At 25.6% G+C, this 15113-nt stretch overlaps 2 protein-coding genes across 6 annotated transcripts in view; one reads left to right on the plus strand and one right to left on the minus strand.

The window, feature by feature from the left end:
- Window positions 1-15113, minus strand: part of LOC114119109 (kinesin-like protein CG14535) — a 159202-nt gene that overhangs the window by 67418 nt on the left and 76671 nt on the right. For all 5 annotated transcript variants that reach the window (XM_050199374.1, XM_050199376.1, XM_050199375.1 and 2 more), the window contains one exon: window positions 10967-11147. In XM_050199374.1, coding sequence (XP_050055331.1) covers window positions 10967-11147 — 181 coding nt within the window. The remainder of the gene's footprint in view (window positions 1-10966; window positions 11148-15113) is intronic.
- LOC114119095 (uncharacterized) lies at window positions 676-4655 on the plus strand. The gene is made up of 4 exons (XM_027980561.2): window positions 676-804; window positions 2390-2627; window positions 2881-3081; window positions 3195-4655. Exons 2-4 carry the CDS (start codon window positions 2394-2396, stop codon window positions 4320-4322), a joined length of 1563 nt encoding a protein of 520 aa, XP_027836362.2. The 5' UTR covers window positions 676-804; window positions 2390-2393; the 3' UTR covers window positions 4323-4655.

Raw genomic sequence — 15113 nt, forward strand, 5'->3', positions numbered from 1 at the left:
TAAAGTAAAAATTTAAAATCTTTGATTTAATATTTTTTTGGTTTTAGGTTTTAAATTTAAAAATTCAAACTATTTAATACAAGTTTATTTATTTATTTAACTATAAATAACGATTTTTTTTTTGTAATTTATTGAAAAAATCAGTAATGATCTTTAACGAATCGATTTACAATTCAGATAAAATATGATAAGATATTATTTTTTGTATAACAATATGCATAATATTTAAACTATACATAATTATACAAATTCCACATTCATTATGAAATATAATATGATTATTAATTACAAATCGCCTAGTATAAATATTATTATTTTATTGTTAAATCATTAGTTTTCAATTGATAAAATATTATTATCGATCTTAATTAATATTCACCGAAAACTTTTATTTTTAATCGTGTAAAAAAAGGTAAATACGTATGTATTATATGTTAAAATTAATTTTTGTCTGGAAAAAAACTCTATAAGAGAGGTGTTAAAATTTAAAAGTTTTTTTTGTTTTTATGGCGTTTTGAATCATAAAATACATTATTAATTATTAGGTAATTTATATCAAAAACAATCAAATAATACTACGTGCTATTGTTACTGTGAGAAGTGTGTAGACATTTTAAAGAAATAAAAACAAGTGACTTTCAAACGTAGGCTATTTAAACAATGCGTTGGAACACCTGTACAAATTTGTATACAGTAGTTTGCAGTAAAACTAAACACAATAAGTCGTTCAGTTAGTGTATATTTCAGTTCACAGTATAATGTATGTTGTCATCATAACAAATCGAATGAACTAAAACACATTACGTGAGTACTTATACAATAGTATTATATAAATATGGGAAGATTGTTGGTAATCCATACATCAATGTTTCTTTAGTTAATGTCTAAATTTATAAAGTTTGAGAAATTAGTAAATTACATTATTATATAGATTTGCTAAAAAATATTATAAATGCAAAATACATATATTATACATTATTAAGAATTAGTAAACAGTAAACTCTGTTTCATAATCAATAATTAAATCATGATGTACATGATTGATGGTATTAATAATTTAGGTATAACGCTTGTTTTAAGCTAAAACTAAATTCTGTAATATAATATAGTAGTTTTTAAGTTTTAGTAAAATTCAATACGATAATATGCATTGCAAAATTCTGATATTTAGGTCATAAGAGAATAACTAATATGATAATAAACGCAAGTAATTGCATTTATTAAAAAAAATAATATTAAATTGGTGTGACTATAATATATAAGTAGTAACTTAATAAATCGATTTAACATTTGTTTTTTAACTATAGATTTTTACAAAAATCATTTTACAATGTTTAAATATATATGTTTAAAAGTTATATTTCCTTTTGTTATATTATAACATTAACTTCAAAATAATAGATCAGTTTTTTAAACGATTATATTTTGAATATTGTTTTAGATTAATATTATACTATTATTATTTAGTATTTATATTCATTATAAAATTGCTGTGGGTAGAACAAATCCCAAATAGTGACCTAAAAAATATGTTCCTATTTCGTATAATAATTATTTAAGATTATAAACAAAAGAAATACATTGGTTTTACTATGATGAAATTTGTTTTTATTCTAATGTTTGTCAGTAAGAAATAATAAAAAGTGAACTTAAAAAATATTATGTTTGGTACTTTAAAAAAATAGTGTAAGTACCACTTGACTATAACGATATATTTTGTCACACTGATGTATAAATAATAAATAATAAAGTATATATAATATGATATGTATTATATTGAAAAGTTTCCCCTCTCCAAAATTTTTCCAAGCTCTGATCAGAATCGTTTTTGAACGCAATATTTTTTTTTATTTATTAAAAGATATTAGCTAGATACAACTTACGTCGATGATTATGATTAAGTTAAGACATGACATGTGTGTTATTAAATTTCCCAGGTGATCACCCATGCGGGAATTTTCGACGGGTCATTCGCTTAATAGCTGTGCCGTCACGCCATCTTTCATAAATTTTTAATAACAGAATAACTATCTTGTTTAATATCTGACCTAAAGTCCATACGAAAAGATTAATAAAATATTTTAAAATGGCTTTGTATCAAATGTTGGTAATAATTATATTAAGATTTTTTTCAGATTATTATTTTGAAAATTATTAAGAATTTGTTGCCCTCCAAAATACTAGTTTCATACAATTCACTATCAACAATCACTCTCATAGTATATGATTTTTATAATGTTACATTTATAATGTTTCAAAAAATGGTGACAGATATAAAATCCAAACATAGTTAAACAATTAATTCATTTATTTTTCTGCTCAAAAACTAAAATGCAATTTTATATGACATACATACAACATAAAGTGTTTTTATTTTATTTTTTTATAGGGAAATGTTTAAATCAAGTTTTTTAGTAATAATCGTAGGAGTAATAATTTGGTCGTCACAAGCAAATGACACTAAGGAGTCAGAATGTAAAGAAAAATTAGAACAAGAATTGCGCGAGTATGTCAAATTGGATGGTTGGCAGAAACTTTTCACACGACATTTCAAGTTTATTGTCAATGAAAATGGTGAACTCTTAAGTGAAAGAAAACGGCTAAAATTTAATACAATTATACATAACGTTCGTATTACTATAAAATAAATATATATTATGTTTGTTAATTTTAATGTAATAATAAGATATTTACTCATCAATTTAAATTTTTAAAATAATCATAAATATTATTTCAAAAAAATAATTTTAATGAACTTATTCGCTTAGTTAGTCTGTGTACATCTATTTTATATAAAAATTGTGTTTAAAATTAAAATTAATTAATTTATAGTAGGCATTCAATGAAAAATTAGTATTAATGTGGGTAATATTATTTTAGGCAATATATGGGTGCAATCATGAACGTGACGACGAAGTAGATGACTGTCCAAATATTTACCATGGAAGTATAAAGTCATGTAAACATGGAAAAAATATAAGATCTGCCATGTTTAGGGCGGCGAGATGTAATTTTGTTGAATCATCTGTCAAGCATATTGTTCTGAGTGATGCTTTGTTAAATGCATATCCATTAAACAAGGTATATAAACATATTTATTTAGTTTTGCTTGTTTATAAGAAATTACAGTAGATAATTTTAAATTTTATGAAAATTTAATTTTAATATAAATTTAATAATTTAAATTTGTTTAGTTTGACAAAATAGAAACTTATGTCGACCAACCAATTAGAGAATTTGGTGAAAATGTTGTCAACATGCTAAGCATACTTTCTCACGGTGAAACAGAAGGATTCGGTGAATTAATGGCTTTAAATTTATACTTAAACAATATATATGATACTGTTTTTATACAAAAGATACCAGTTGAACCAGTGACGTCATTAGTTGATATAGAAGTTGCTAAGAAACATATAAAAAAAGTTCATACTATGATTTTAGATAAATTGTATACAGTTTGGGACACTTGGTGTAGCGACAAAGACATAGTGACTCAGTATCGATTAAAATATAAAAACGATGAATACATAGTTATATTAGACGAAATGAACAAGAATATCGAAGATACTGAAGAATTTATTCGTAGCTTAAATGTTTCTGATAATGTAGTGGATTTAGATTTCGACCCCGAAAAAATAGCACTAATGGGTTTTGTGAACCATCTAATTTCAAATACACCCATGCCAAATGAACTTTTGATGGACTTGAAGTTAAAATCATTTGAAGCGACGTATGAATTTAACCCATATGCTATGTACACTTATCATAAGTCCATATTCAAAACGGTATACATTTGTTTTTATTGGATGACAATAACACACTTAAAACTAGGTATTCAATTTATAGACGAAATAGAAAATTATAAAGTAACTAAATACCGTACGAGTTTTATAATTAACTTTATCAAATATATACGACCCCTAGCTATATTCGATATTAACCGATCTCAGTTTGCAATAAAATTGTCTCCTGATGCTTCACAGAATTTAACTGATTTGCTTTCCTTTTTATTAAAGTATTTAACAAATTCAAATTTAGAAGATGTAATTTTATTATCAAGACTAGAAATTCAAAAATTCGTAAATTTATTAAGTGCTGATATGGAGGCCATGTTAAATATGAAAACACCACCTAACTATTATTTTGATGCGATAAGTTATGAAAATGTATTGAAATTAATACGATCAAATTACCGAGTTTTTAGTCGCTTTGTCTTAGCAATAAGTGGCTTTAAAAAAGATCGAATGAATGTGAATAAATTAAAGAAATCTTTCTTTTTTTTGTCCGAAGCCATAGAGTTTGATAGCGATTTATATTTGTAAGTTTTGTTATTGAATTATAATAATGTGACGTGTTTTGTTTGTAAATATCCATTTTGTATCCTGTTATTTAAATTAATTGCTTAGTTTTATTAACGTATGTTTACTTTAAGTGTGTATTGTTATACTTAGCTAAATTTATTTGCTTATTTATTAAGATAATATGTTTTATTTACTCTTTAGACTTTAATATTTAGTAATAATATAATTCATATGTATTTTAAAATCACTGATTAATTGTTAGTAATTTATTAATGATATTTGTAGCTTAGGTGTTTGATTTTTCTGGAAAAGAATAATTGTACATTTAAATTTACATTCAAGCTATTTAAATAAACATTTATTATACGAATAATATTGCATTTCTTATACATTTTTTAGCATATATTATATAATTATAGGATAATTGCATATTATAAACACCTTATAACTATTGTATATAATATAATTTCTTTTGTTCAAATAATTTCCTAGTTACCTATGGATTATAAAATATTTCAGTTGCAGAAAATCTATCTAAACTGCAATCATATAAACCATATCATATTGGAAAACGTATTAAAAATAGATGAATATAAAAAAAAAAAAAAAATGAAAAGAAAAGAAAATCTAATCGCATTTCTATCCATCGAGTATGCTATCCGTCATATTAAACCAGCTCTATACCGCGAGTTAGGATAAAAATAACAATAACCGCGGAACCCTATTCCCTGCAGGACCCTCTGGACCGCGCCTCAATCCATCACAGAGATAATACAAAAACAACGGCCGCAAAAGCCCTGTCGTCGCTAATTCAATCCGGTCTGCCGGTCACCCACACTCGGCTACCTAATGGCTTTGGGCTAACAGGAAACGAGAACATTGGGATGTGCGCTGCACGTGTATTGACGGCCAACCGGATGTATATTGACTTCAACACAACCAACTACGCAACAATGTGTAGTACTATTATTATATTATATGGTTTTATGCATAAATTATAATTAGACACGGGGTGTTCGGTGGTTTTGATATAAAGCTTTTAAGTAGGATAATATAGCTATTCTGATATTAAATATTATAGGTAGAGAAATTTGATTTTCTAACCGCCTTTGATATTATTTTAATATAATATATTATGTATAGTGGCATTTTAAGTTGTTATTTTCGAATTAAAAATTAGCTAACCAGTCATATGCCACATAAAAGTGATATTGTATAGACTTATTAATAAATGTAGTTAGTCAAAACATGTTTTAAGTATGATAAAACAAATTTCAGAAACAATTTATACAGTAGTTAATTAATTAACAATACATTATAAGGATAAAACATTAATAAAATATATAATGTAGGTATGACGTATAGGTATTAATAATTTTAATACCGTTTTATTTATGAAAAATAGTATAAATACCAATACAAAATTATACACAAAAAGTACTAATACATTCTAACTATTATAATACTAATTTTTCTCGTACAATTTGTTAATTGTTTTATTGTGTTGTTTCATTTAATATAAATGTAAATAACATCAGTAATTTCTTTCGAATACAAAAAAAAACTTTTTATGTCTCCAAATCCAATTATTATTATATATTTATAGGTCTGCTTTCCACTTAGGGAAATCGAATTTTTTCGTTGGCAAAGTTCGGTTTGTCCCGAAGGGAGAAAGTTCGATAACAATGGGCGTGGCATCAACGATAAGGGAAGACAAAAGGCCCCGGAGATACTATATTATGGAAAACAGTGTTAGTTCGAATATGTCGAGATCTGATTAATCACCGAATCTATCATACAATTGCTGAAAATTATTTTCAGAAAAAAAAATTAACAGTTATACATGTTCGTATTACAATTTGGGTAATAAGATAATACATGCTTAATTACAAAAAAAAAAATAGTTAACTGCTACTCAAATTTGATTATAATAGAATTATTGTATAACACAGTCGGTAATTTGAACATATTAAACAGTTTTTGAATAATAAATTTGATTTTTATAAATATTACAAGACAATATAAAAAGATTTGTAAATAATACCATTGTATAATAACAAAATGTAGATATTCTGAATACATCTAAAGTAAATTCTAATTCACATTATTATAGTTCAAAAAACCATTGTATTTTTTTTTTTTTTTATCAAAATAGACTTATGACATATAAAACATATAGTGCTAAGAAATTATCATAACATATTTAAAATACCATATGCATTTATTGTTCAATTAATAGATAGGTCATACTACTCATACTTTTGAATACTTATAGGCACTTTAAAATAAAATAAAATAATTCAATTAATAATCACGAACTAATAAATCTTTCAAAATTAAAATTTTTAAATTTAATTGAACCATAACTGTTTTTACTAAATTAAATGACTAAAAATTATTGTTAAGTAATAACTAATAAAAATAATGAATTTAAATAATATTTAATTTAGTATTATGATGATAATTTTTACGTTATTGAAAAAAGATAACGTCTACGTTCGTTTTGGGAAAAGAGAATAATCTAATGTAATCCCTTTATGAAGAAAAAGTGTTAAAACGTTTGCTGAAATGTTCGTTACATTTATAGGGTGACAGTTTGGGCATTTAAAAGGGTTTATGTCATTTCCTTGACGTTTTCCAAGCAGATTTATTTAATTTATCTGTCAAGAATTTAAAACAAGAAACTGAAATAAACTTTTCCGTAAATTTGTTTATAAAATAATGATCTATAAAAAAAAAAAAATTAAAAAAAAAATGATAGCTAGTGTGTAAGCCATATTATTTTATCTAGAAAAGGTGAGGATGGTAAATGTATTAGTAATACATGATACACGCACAGAGTCATCGCTAAACGTGACTAGAAAAAATATAATACTAAACACCTGTTTAGTTTAAATAGAAATAATGAAATTATATATTTTATTTTGTAAAAAGCTAAAGAAAAAATATATTATCCAAGTAACGTCTTGAAAGTAAATTTATACAATCTTATTAATAATTTAATATGTCTTTTAATTTTAAGAATAGTTTTAATAATACTCAAATAATAACTTCTTGGTGGTTTTATTAAAATAATATTATGTACATTTAATTGTATCCCTAGATGATATTATAAATTTTACCCATGATCTTTCTATACAACGCATTGAAACAATGTGACAGAAAAATTTAGTTTAGTTAATAGCTAATAAACGTACGTAAGAATTGAACACGAATAAATTACATGAATATGTGTATACTCTTTTTTGTACCGATTGATAAGAAAAATAATATTTCATTTGATAAACATATTGATGTCAAAGTTAAAATCGTTTTTGTAACAGAATTAAAAATGACATAGTCGGCACTAAGTAAATAATAGAAAGGAAAATATTTTGTTTTAATTATAAAACCCTCAAGAAGCTCTAAGGGTCTTTTTTTTACACCGTTCTATTTTCTCTTTGTGCACAAAATGCATATAATAAGCCTTTTCCTTTCATTCTCTTTCTCTCTGTCTCTCTCTTTCTCTCGTTGATTCTAGTTTGTCCGCAGAACCGGGTCCCGTGTGTATTAACACCACCACACCTCCAGCCGACGACTACCATACCAAAAAACCGAATTCCAGGCCCCTGAAGGGTTAATTGGCCGTGCCATTAGCGAGGTGTACCCAAACGGGATCCCAGTTGTTTATATCATTTAACAAGCGACAATTTATAACTGCCAGTATTACGCAGTTTGCACGTACATTATACTGTTACTAGCCTATATACTGTATCTATATATATAATTTGCGAGTATACCACGACAGGCTGACGACGAATTAGATAGGAAAAAAAAACAATATTCTTAACAAACATGTACCCTTTCACCAATTGCCCCGAGTAATTTCTCTGAACAATATCTCTCGAGGGGCCAATCTATAATAATATGAAGGTCCCATGTCGAATTGATCACAGTCATCTACGCCAAGACAACTTTATAACAACGCTTGTCTAGAAGTTTAATAAAAATTACTCGCAAACAATGTTTTGTTACCTACACGTTTCCCAAATTAAATATTCTACTTAATTCATATAAAACGATTTGTATTCATCTTAACAGTCCTTAAACACTATTATATTTATCGTTATTGAATATGTTTTATTGAATTCTGTAAATAAGTTATTAAGACCATATTAGACTATACTATACAGGAGGTAATAACATTTTTTTTTTTTTTTTTAATGTATCTTAAGTAATTAGGAATTTATTTTAATACTTTATTGTAGCATTAGAGTATCAAACTACAACGGTGAATATTATACAATTATACTAAGTAGGTCAGCGGTTAAAAAAACGTAAAAGTAATGGTATTAAATTGCATAAAGTCAGAAAAAAATAGTGATTTAGTTTATTATTTTTTAAATAAATAAATGTGAATATTTTACTAAAGTGTATATATTATATATGACGTTTGATGATGAATACCACAATGATTCTTATTTCCAATGTCATTCTTGTTTATAATATTACTGGCGAACACTATTTAAAAAATGTCTTAAAGTGCTTTCATAAATTTTAGGGAGGTTTTTTTATATTGTCATAATGTTTAATTTAAAATTACATTGCTTCTTTTTAAAGTCACTATTATATTAATTTCATAAGTAAATAAGTAATAACCTTAGAGAAATTATCTCATGAACGTTATAAAATGAAAAGAAACGGTTTTTGTTGTATTAAATTATCAAGAGTTTTCACTTTCATTAACGGCAACACGTTAAATGTGTTTTTTGTTCAGTTTAGTGTAAGCAATTTAAATTTATTCATACATTTGTTTTAATTAAGACTATTATATTTTAAGCACTATAATAATACGCTCAATATAAATTAATATAAGAGGATTTGTTCAAATATACCAAAATATCAACAAAAAATGTCCATTATAAAATACTAAATTATATTTGAATATACTATATATATTAAACGAAGTAGAGGCATAAACACAACATATTTAAGTAAGTACTATTTGATCATTAAAAAAAACTATTATTTAATTACTTCATTAAATATATTAAATATGTGCCATAAGTTAAATTACAATATTCAAGTAATAAATACCTAATTTATTACATATAAAATTAATTTTCATTTTAAAACCAGTTTTATCTACATTTTATTCTTACAATTATTTTTCTATAAATATAAGGTAATGATAGTATAAAATTGGGCTTGTATATCGAAATATTAGATGTGTTTAAAGTTAGATGTGGTAATTTTTTAAATTGATTAAGTTGATATTCATCTAGTAAGCAACATCTTTATAAAAACACGACATACATAAATCAGTATAATACTAGTCAACAGTATATTTCATATAGAATTGTATGCCGGATTTTCTTTCTCGGTAAATCCCATTTGTGCGATAGCACCATTGGAGAGGGGTGTATAGGGATGCGCTGCTCTTTTAACTCGTTAGCAATACACGTGCTGTATCTACGTGAAGATTTTTCGGACCAAGAGCAACAACAGATAGGATGGAAGTAGGAAGAATGTGTGAGAAGTGAGCCGTTTGCAGGCCGATAACAGTTTCTCTTCGTCAGGTAAATAGCTGTGATTCAAGACCTATAGCAAAGCTTTTTAACGGAACGGACAGCCAAAATTCTGGGCCACAGCATGGTAGGGTAATCCCTTTATGTCGTGTTCGGCGACTATAAGCCTTACAAATCAGCGTTAGCCTACGAGCAAATAAATAAAACCGTCACACCATCCGGACGCAAAACGGATTTGGCACCACTACGACGACTGCGAAGACGATTTTTTCCAATTTAAGTAATCGATATTACTGCTATACTGCTACCAAATTTAAGCATTACAAGCATAAAAAAACAAGGAAAAAAAGTATTCATTCAAAGTATTTTTTTCATTATTATTATTTTATACCAGTGTAGTAGCGAGTAAGAGTAGTTATTCGAGAATTCCAAACGCGCTTTTTCCCAGTTCATATATATATATTATATATATATATATATATGTATAATATATACGTATATAGTGTTTTCTTAAATATATAGTACAACTGTACGAAGTATATAGCGAAACAAAGTGTTAAAAATTCAACTGTACCAACTTTTATAAAACACGAGTCATAGTGAACATGGACATTATAAATTATAACACTCAATAGCTTTTAACAAGACATTTTAAAAATAATTTCTTCTTCTCCATCAATAATATTATTACTACGAAATACAAAATTACCATCAAATATTTTTATTTCGTTAAATTTATAAAAAAGCGTCAAAATATATTTATATTTGGTTTAACATGTATTTGATGTAAGAGCATTATTTTAAGACACAAATATGATAAAGAATAATAATATGTAATTCATAAAAATGGTTTTCATTTACTAAAATATATAGAGTGATAACATAATAATCGTTTACGAATCAAAAATTCAGAAATAACGACGAGTTCAACTTATATATTACACATCTTAGTAATGTCAATTAATTGTTCTATCGTATAGATTAATAATACATCTATTATTTTTATTTATTTACAAAACCATGAAAATTGAACGTGGTACAAACACGTCGGGAATAACTAAAAAAGTACATAGGTAATAAATAAAGTGTCAACTTATACTTGTTTCGCTTAATCGATAAAAAATATATTTTATTTCTGCTAAGAGAAAAAATTCATACCTTGCCCACGCCTGTTAATTCTTTTCCGGCAATCCGTCGCTGCAACAATGCTGGAAGAAGAGGCGCGTGTTTGTGTAAGCCACTGGCGAATCCATGTGGGGTGGTCATAGCATCTTCCCCTTGAGATCCCCGTCTTTTTCTACGGTGAGGTGAACCATTTAGGTTCAATTTTTGAGATGCCCTATAAACACAAAAAAAAATATTTTAAATACTTTATTATGATATATTAATATTGCTCTAACTAACGATTCATTTTGAAAAACACCATTTAGTTGCTTACATTTTTATAATAATAATAGTAGGTACAATAATGTAAAAAGCGCTTGTCAATAGTAAATACCAATGTTTCCCAATTAAATGTTATCCCAACCTTTTTTTGATAGGTCATATTACAAGTATGTTATAAGATTAAATTATATTATTATACTAGAATCCATTATAGTAAACTGTAAAATTAAATTACCATTTATAGATCGCATGGCAGACTAGAGTCTATATAGTGGTGAGTTAGAGTTTAAAAAACTAGTAAAATACTAATATAAATTACAAACAAACATTAATTATTTATATATATATATATGTATTAATTTAATTTGTAATTTACATTGATGATGGTTTAATACTTCAACCCTCTCACACAAGATTTACTTTTGATTACTTGTGACTACAGTTATTTTTTTTAATATTTCTTCAACTGCGTTTAATGATGTAATTATAATATTTAAAGTACATACCACATGTATATAGGTAGTAAATTTGATCCCTACTACGCATTATCGGGTTAATGGTTGGGCACTTACATCACTCTTAGCCTGAACCTAAATGGAAATGTGAAATGCAACCCAATCATGTAACAATGTAAGTATATAATGTTAAATGGTCGATGAATGCGGATGACAAGCATAATAAGATCTTTAAAACGTTGGTACGAAAAAAAAAACTTTCACTACAACAATTTTTCGAATAGGCTTTTCTTGCTATAACACATCGAAAGTATCGTTTTCATCCGGAAAACTACCCCAACACAGCAATAACCTAACCCCAGGGAAACACAACCGGTAAGTGCATTGTATTATTCTTTTCGAGGATATTTTTTTACGATTTCAACAAGTTTTATTCGAAAACTTTCCAGTTCATTGAATCATTTAATTGGAAAGTATGTTGAAACGTCGCCAGATATTTAAAATTTATGTGCCTACAATCCGTTTCCTATAAATATTGTATCGTCAAAGAAGGGTTAGAAAATACAATAATTTATCGTATAATGGATAAAAAAAAATGTGTAAATAAAGCACTATAAAGTATTATTTTCAGCATTACGTTCTATACAGAAACCTGGAACCATCTATATAATTTATATTACGTGTACAAATTACTTTTACGAATTTTATATATAATATTATAAATGTTTTTAATTAATAGCGTTTAAAAATATGCAATGGAAGCATTAATAATTTAAAATTTATATAGACATTTCCTATTTGTCTTTCAATAACGTATAATAGTATATTTGTAAATAAAATAATTTTAAATAGATATTTCTATACATTTTAAATTTTTAATACATAACTCACAATATATTGTTTTAATTATTGTTATTATTAGCCAAACTATAATTAATTGATTTAACACGACAACGTGATCGAAATAAATAATAAATAATGTGAAATGGTACGAAAACTTTTCTTGTATAATATTTAAATATAATTTAAATTGTTTTTTATTCTTAACTACGCACTCACACCCTAACAACACATACAAGTTTTTTAGTAGTATATAGTTATTCCCTAGGTTTTAATGTTGTTATAGTCATATTAGTGTTTATATTACGAGTCATTTATTTTAGCTGAACATCTCTGTATCTATAGATACCTAATTATTAAGCAGTATATACTGTTCAGGGAGTGTACAAAATTGATTTTTTTCATCAAGACATCTTCCGATATTTGTATTAGCAGATTTATATATCCACTATAGATATTATGTGTAATACCTATATAGTAACCCAAGCTTTAATTTTCTATTTCTGGTCAGAATGTTTTCAACTATATGGTAGACACCAATGAATCCAGTCTATACGACGGAATGATCCATTTAGCGTGATATATTATTAATTCGGAAAACGCTAACGTTAAAGTATTTTACATACATTTAAATAATTAAAAACAAACTTTTTGAAAAAAAATTGTATTTTTCATATTGTTATATTTTTTAATTCTTCACTCTAAAATCATAAATTTTTAATTCATATTTCGAAGCAAAATATTATTCAGTATAGTTTGGTCAACAAAACTTTGATTCAGAATGATGTAAAAAAAAAAAATAGCAGGCCCATAATTATTTTAGGGGAATCGTTCAAGAAGTCTACGCAATCGTGCATTTACTTTGTAGCGATTTTATTGAAATAGTAAATAATCTATCGAAAAACTTACATAATTAATAGTTTCTAGTTGACGTTTTACTACATAATAGATTTATTTATATACGTAAATAGCAAATCCTCGGCAAAACAAAATATTTACGCCAACTTCAGTTTTATGGGGAAAAACCTGTTAAACCGGCCACCTGTATTATATAAACTTTAAACACAATGGTCAATGATGAAATCGTAATTATAATACCAATAAATGTATTTAGTATGAGCTTTATTTGTTTTTCATTAAAACTTCCAGACTTTGAGTTTTGTTGATAAACAATAATAACATTAAGGTAGATTTTTAGAATCTATGCATATAGATAATACTAAATAATTTTATATTCTTTTAACCACTAAAACTAAATTATTTAATTTGTATAAGTTTTGTGAATTTAGATTTAAACTCTCATTATAATATTATTAATTATTATAGTTATGATATCATGAGTACCTACAAAGCAAGGAACCCTGCTAACAATCAAATCATAAATGAATAATGATTAATTAAAACCATGTTTTCTTAATATATATTTGTCATTGTTAAACAACACTAGTTTTTAAATTTTACTCGCACTTTGGCCTATGTTATTAAATTCCGTAAACTTTAATGGAATTACATGATAAATATTAATTATCATTGCACTTGCCGTTCTTTTTCTTAATTACATGACCGCGAGAAGGACCGGCAATAATGTCCTATTATATAGAAGTCGCTGATAACAAAATTCAGCTGTTGTATATGAATAGGTGTATTATATGTCGTTAACCTGCCAACCCTTATTATTATTATCATTATTATTACCCTCTTGGGAATTTCTAGTTGTATTACAGCCACCAATTACATATATATTTTTAAATATAATATTGCAATAAATCATACCTATATATATTTCGGTTTGTTATTCTCAAAACAATGTGATTGTTTTAACTCTCTACTGTACTACAATAGACGTCAAAAAAACCTTTTATTATACATTTTATATTTATTATTAAGATTTCACAATATTTTAGATAAATAAAAATAATATATAAGATTATTAAGATTAAAATAATGACGATTTAGTTTTAATTTTTTAAATGGAAAAAGGTTTGGCAACAAATTTAAATAAAGACATGTATAGAAAAACTTAGAATTAACTCAAATATATTTTAACGAACTTCCAAAGTTTATGCATGTTTAAAATTAACAATAAATGTAATAAAATTCATTGATTAACTTATCTTGAATATTAGTGAAAATTTAAACAACATTATTTGTTACTTATCTAATAAAATTAGATTTGCAAATTGTTAAAAACGCGTTAATATGAAATATATTTATTGCTTATAAAATATTATTATAGTGCAATTCATATCTATATATTATAATAATATATAGAAAATAAAATTAATAAAATTATTTATAATATCTCTCATATTTTAATGATGAAAAGTAATAAATATATTTTCTTTTAAATAATGTCATATGTTGATAATTCAAATTTCAAAAGGTTTTTTTTCACAAAATAACATATTATACAGGAATCCATGGATATATGCAGTTCTGAAAATACCTAAAGATATCATGAGTACCAGTATAACCAAACGCTACTGTTTGAAGAGATAAAATCTTACCAGGTAACAGTGGCTATAAAGGATGAAAAGTATACAATAAAAACTTTTGCTGTTTAGGGTTTACGACATACATGTAATCGTATCGATTCACTATAGAAAAATGTGAAACGTTTCAGA

This window comes from Aphis gossypii, chromosome 2 (assembly GCF_020184175.1).
Source record: "Aphis gossypii isolate Hap1 chromosome 2, ASM2018417v2, whole genome shotgun sequence".
NCBI classification, from domain to species: Eukaryota; Metazoa; Arthropoda; class Insecta; order Hemiptera; family Aphididae; genus Aphis; species Aphis gossypii.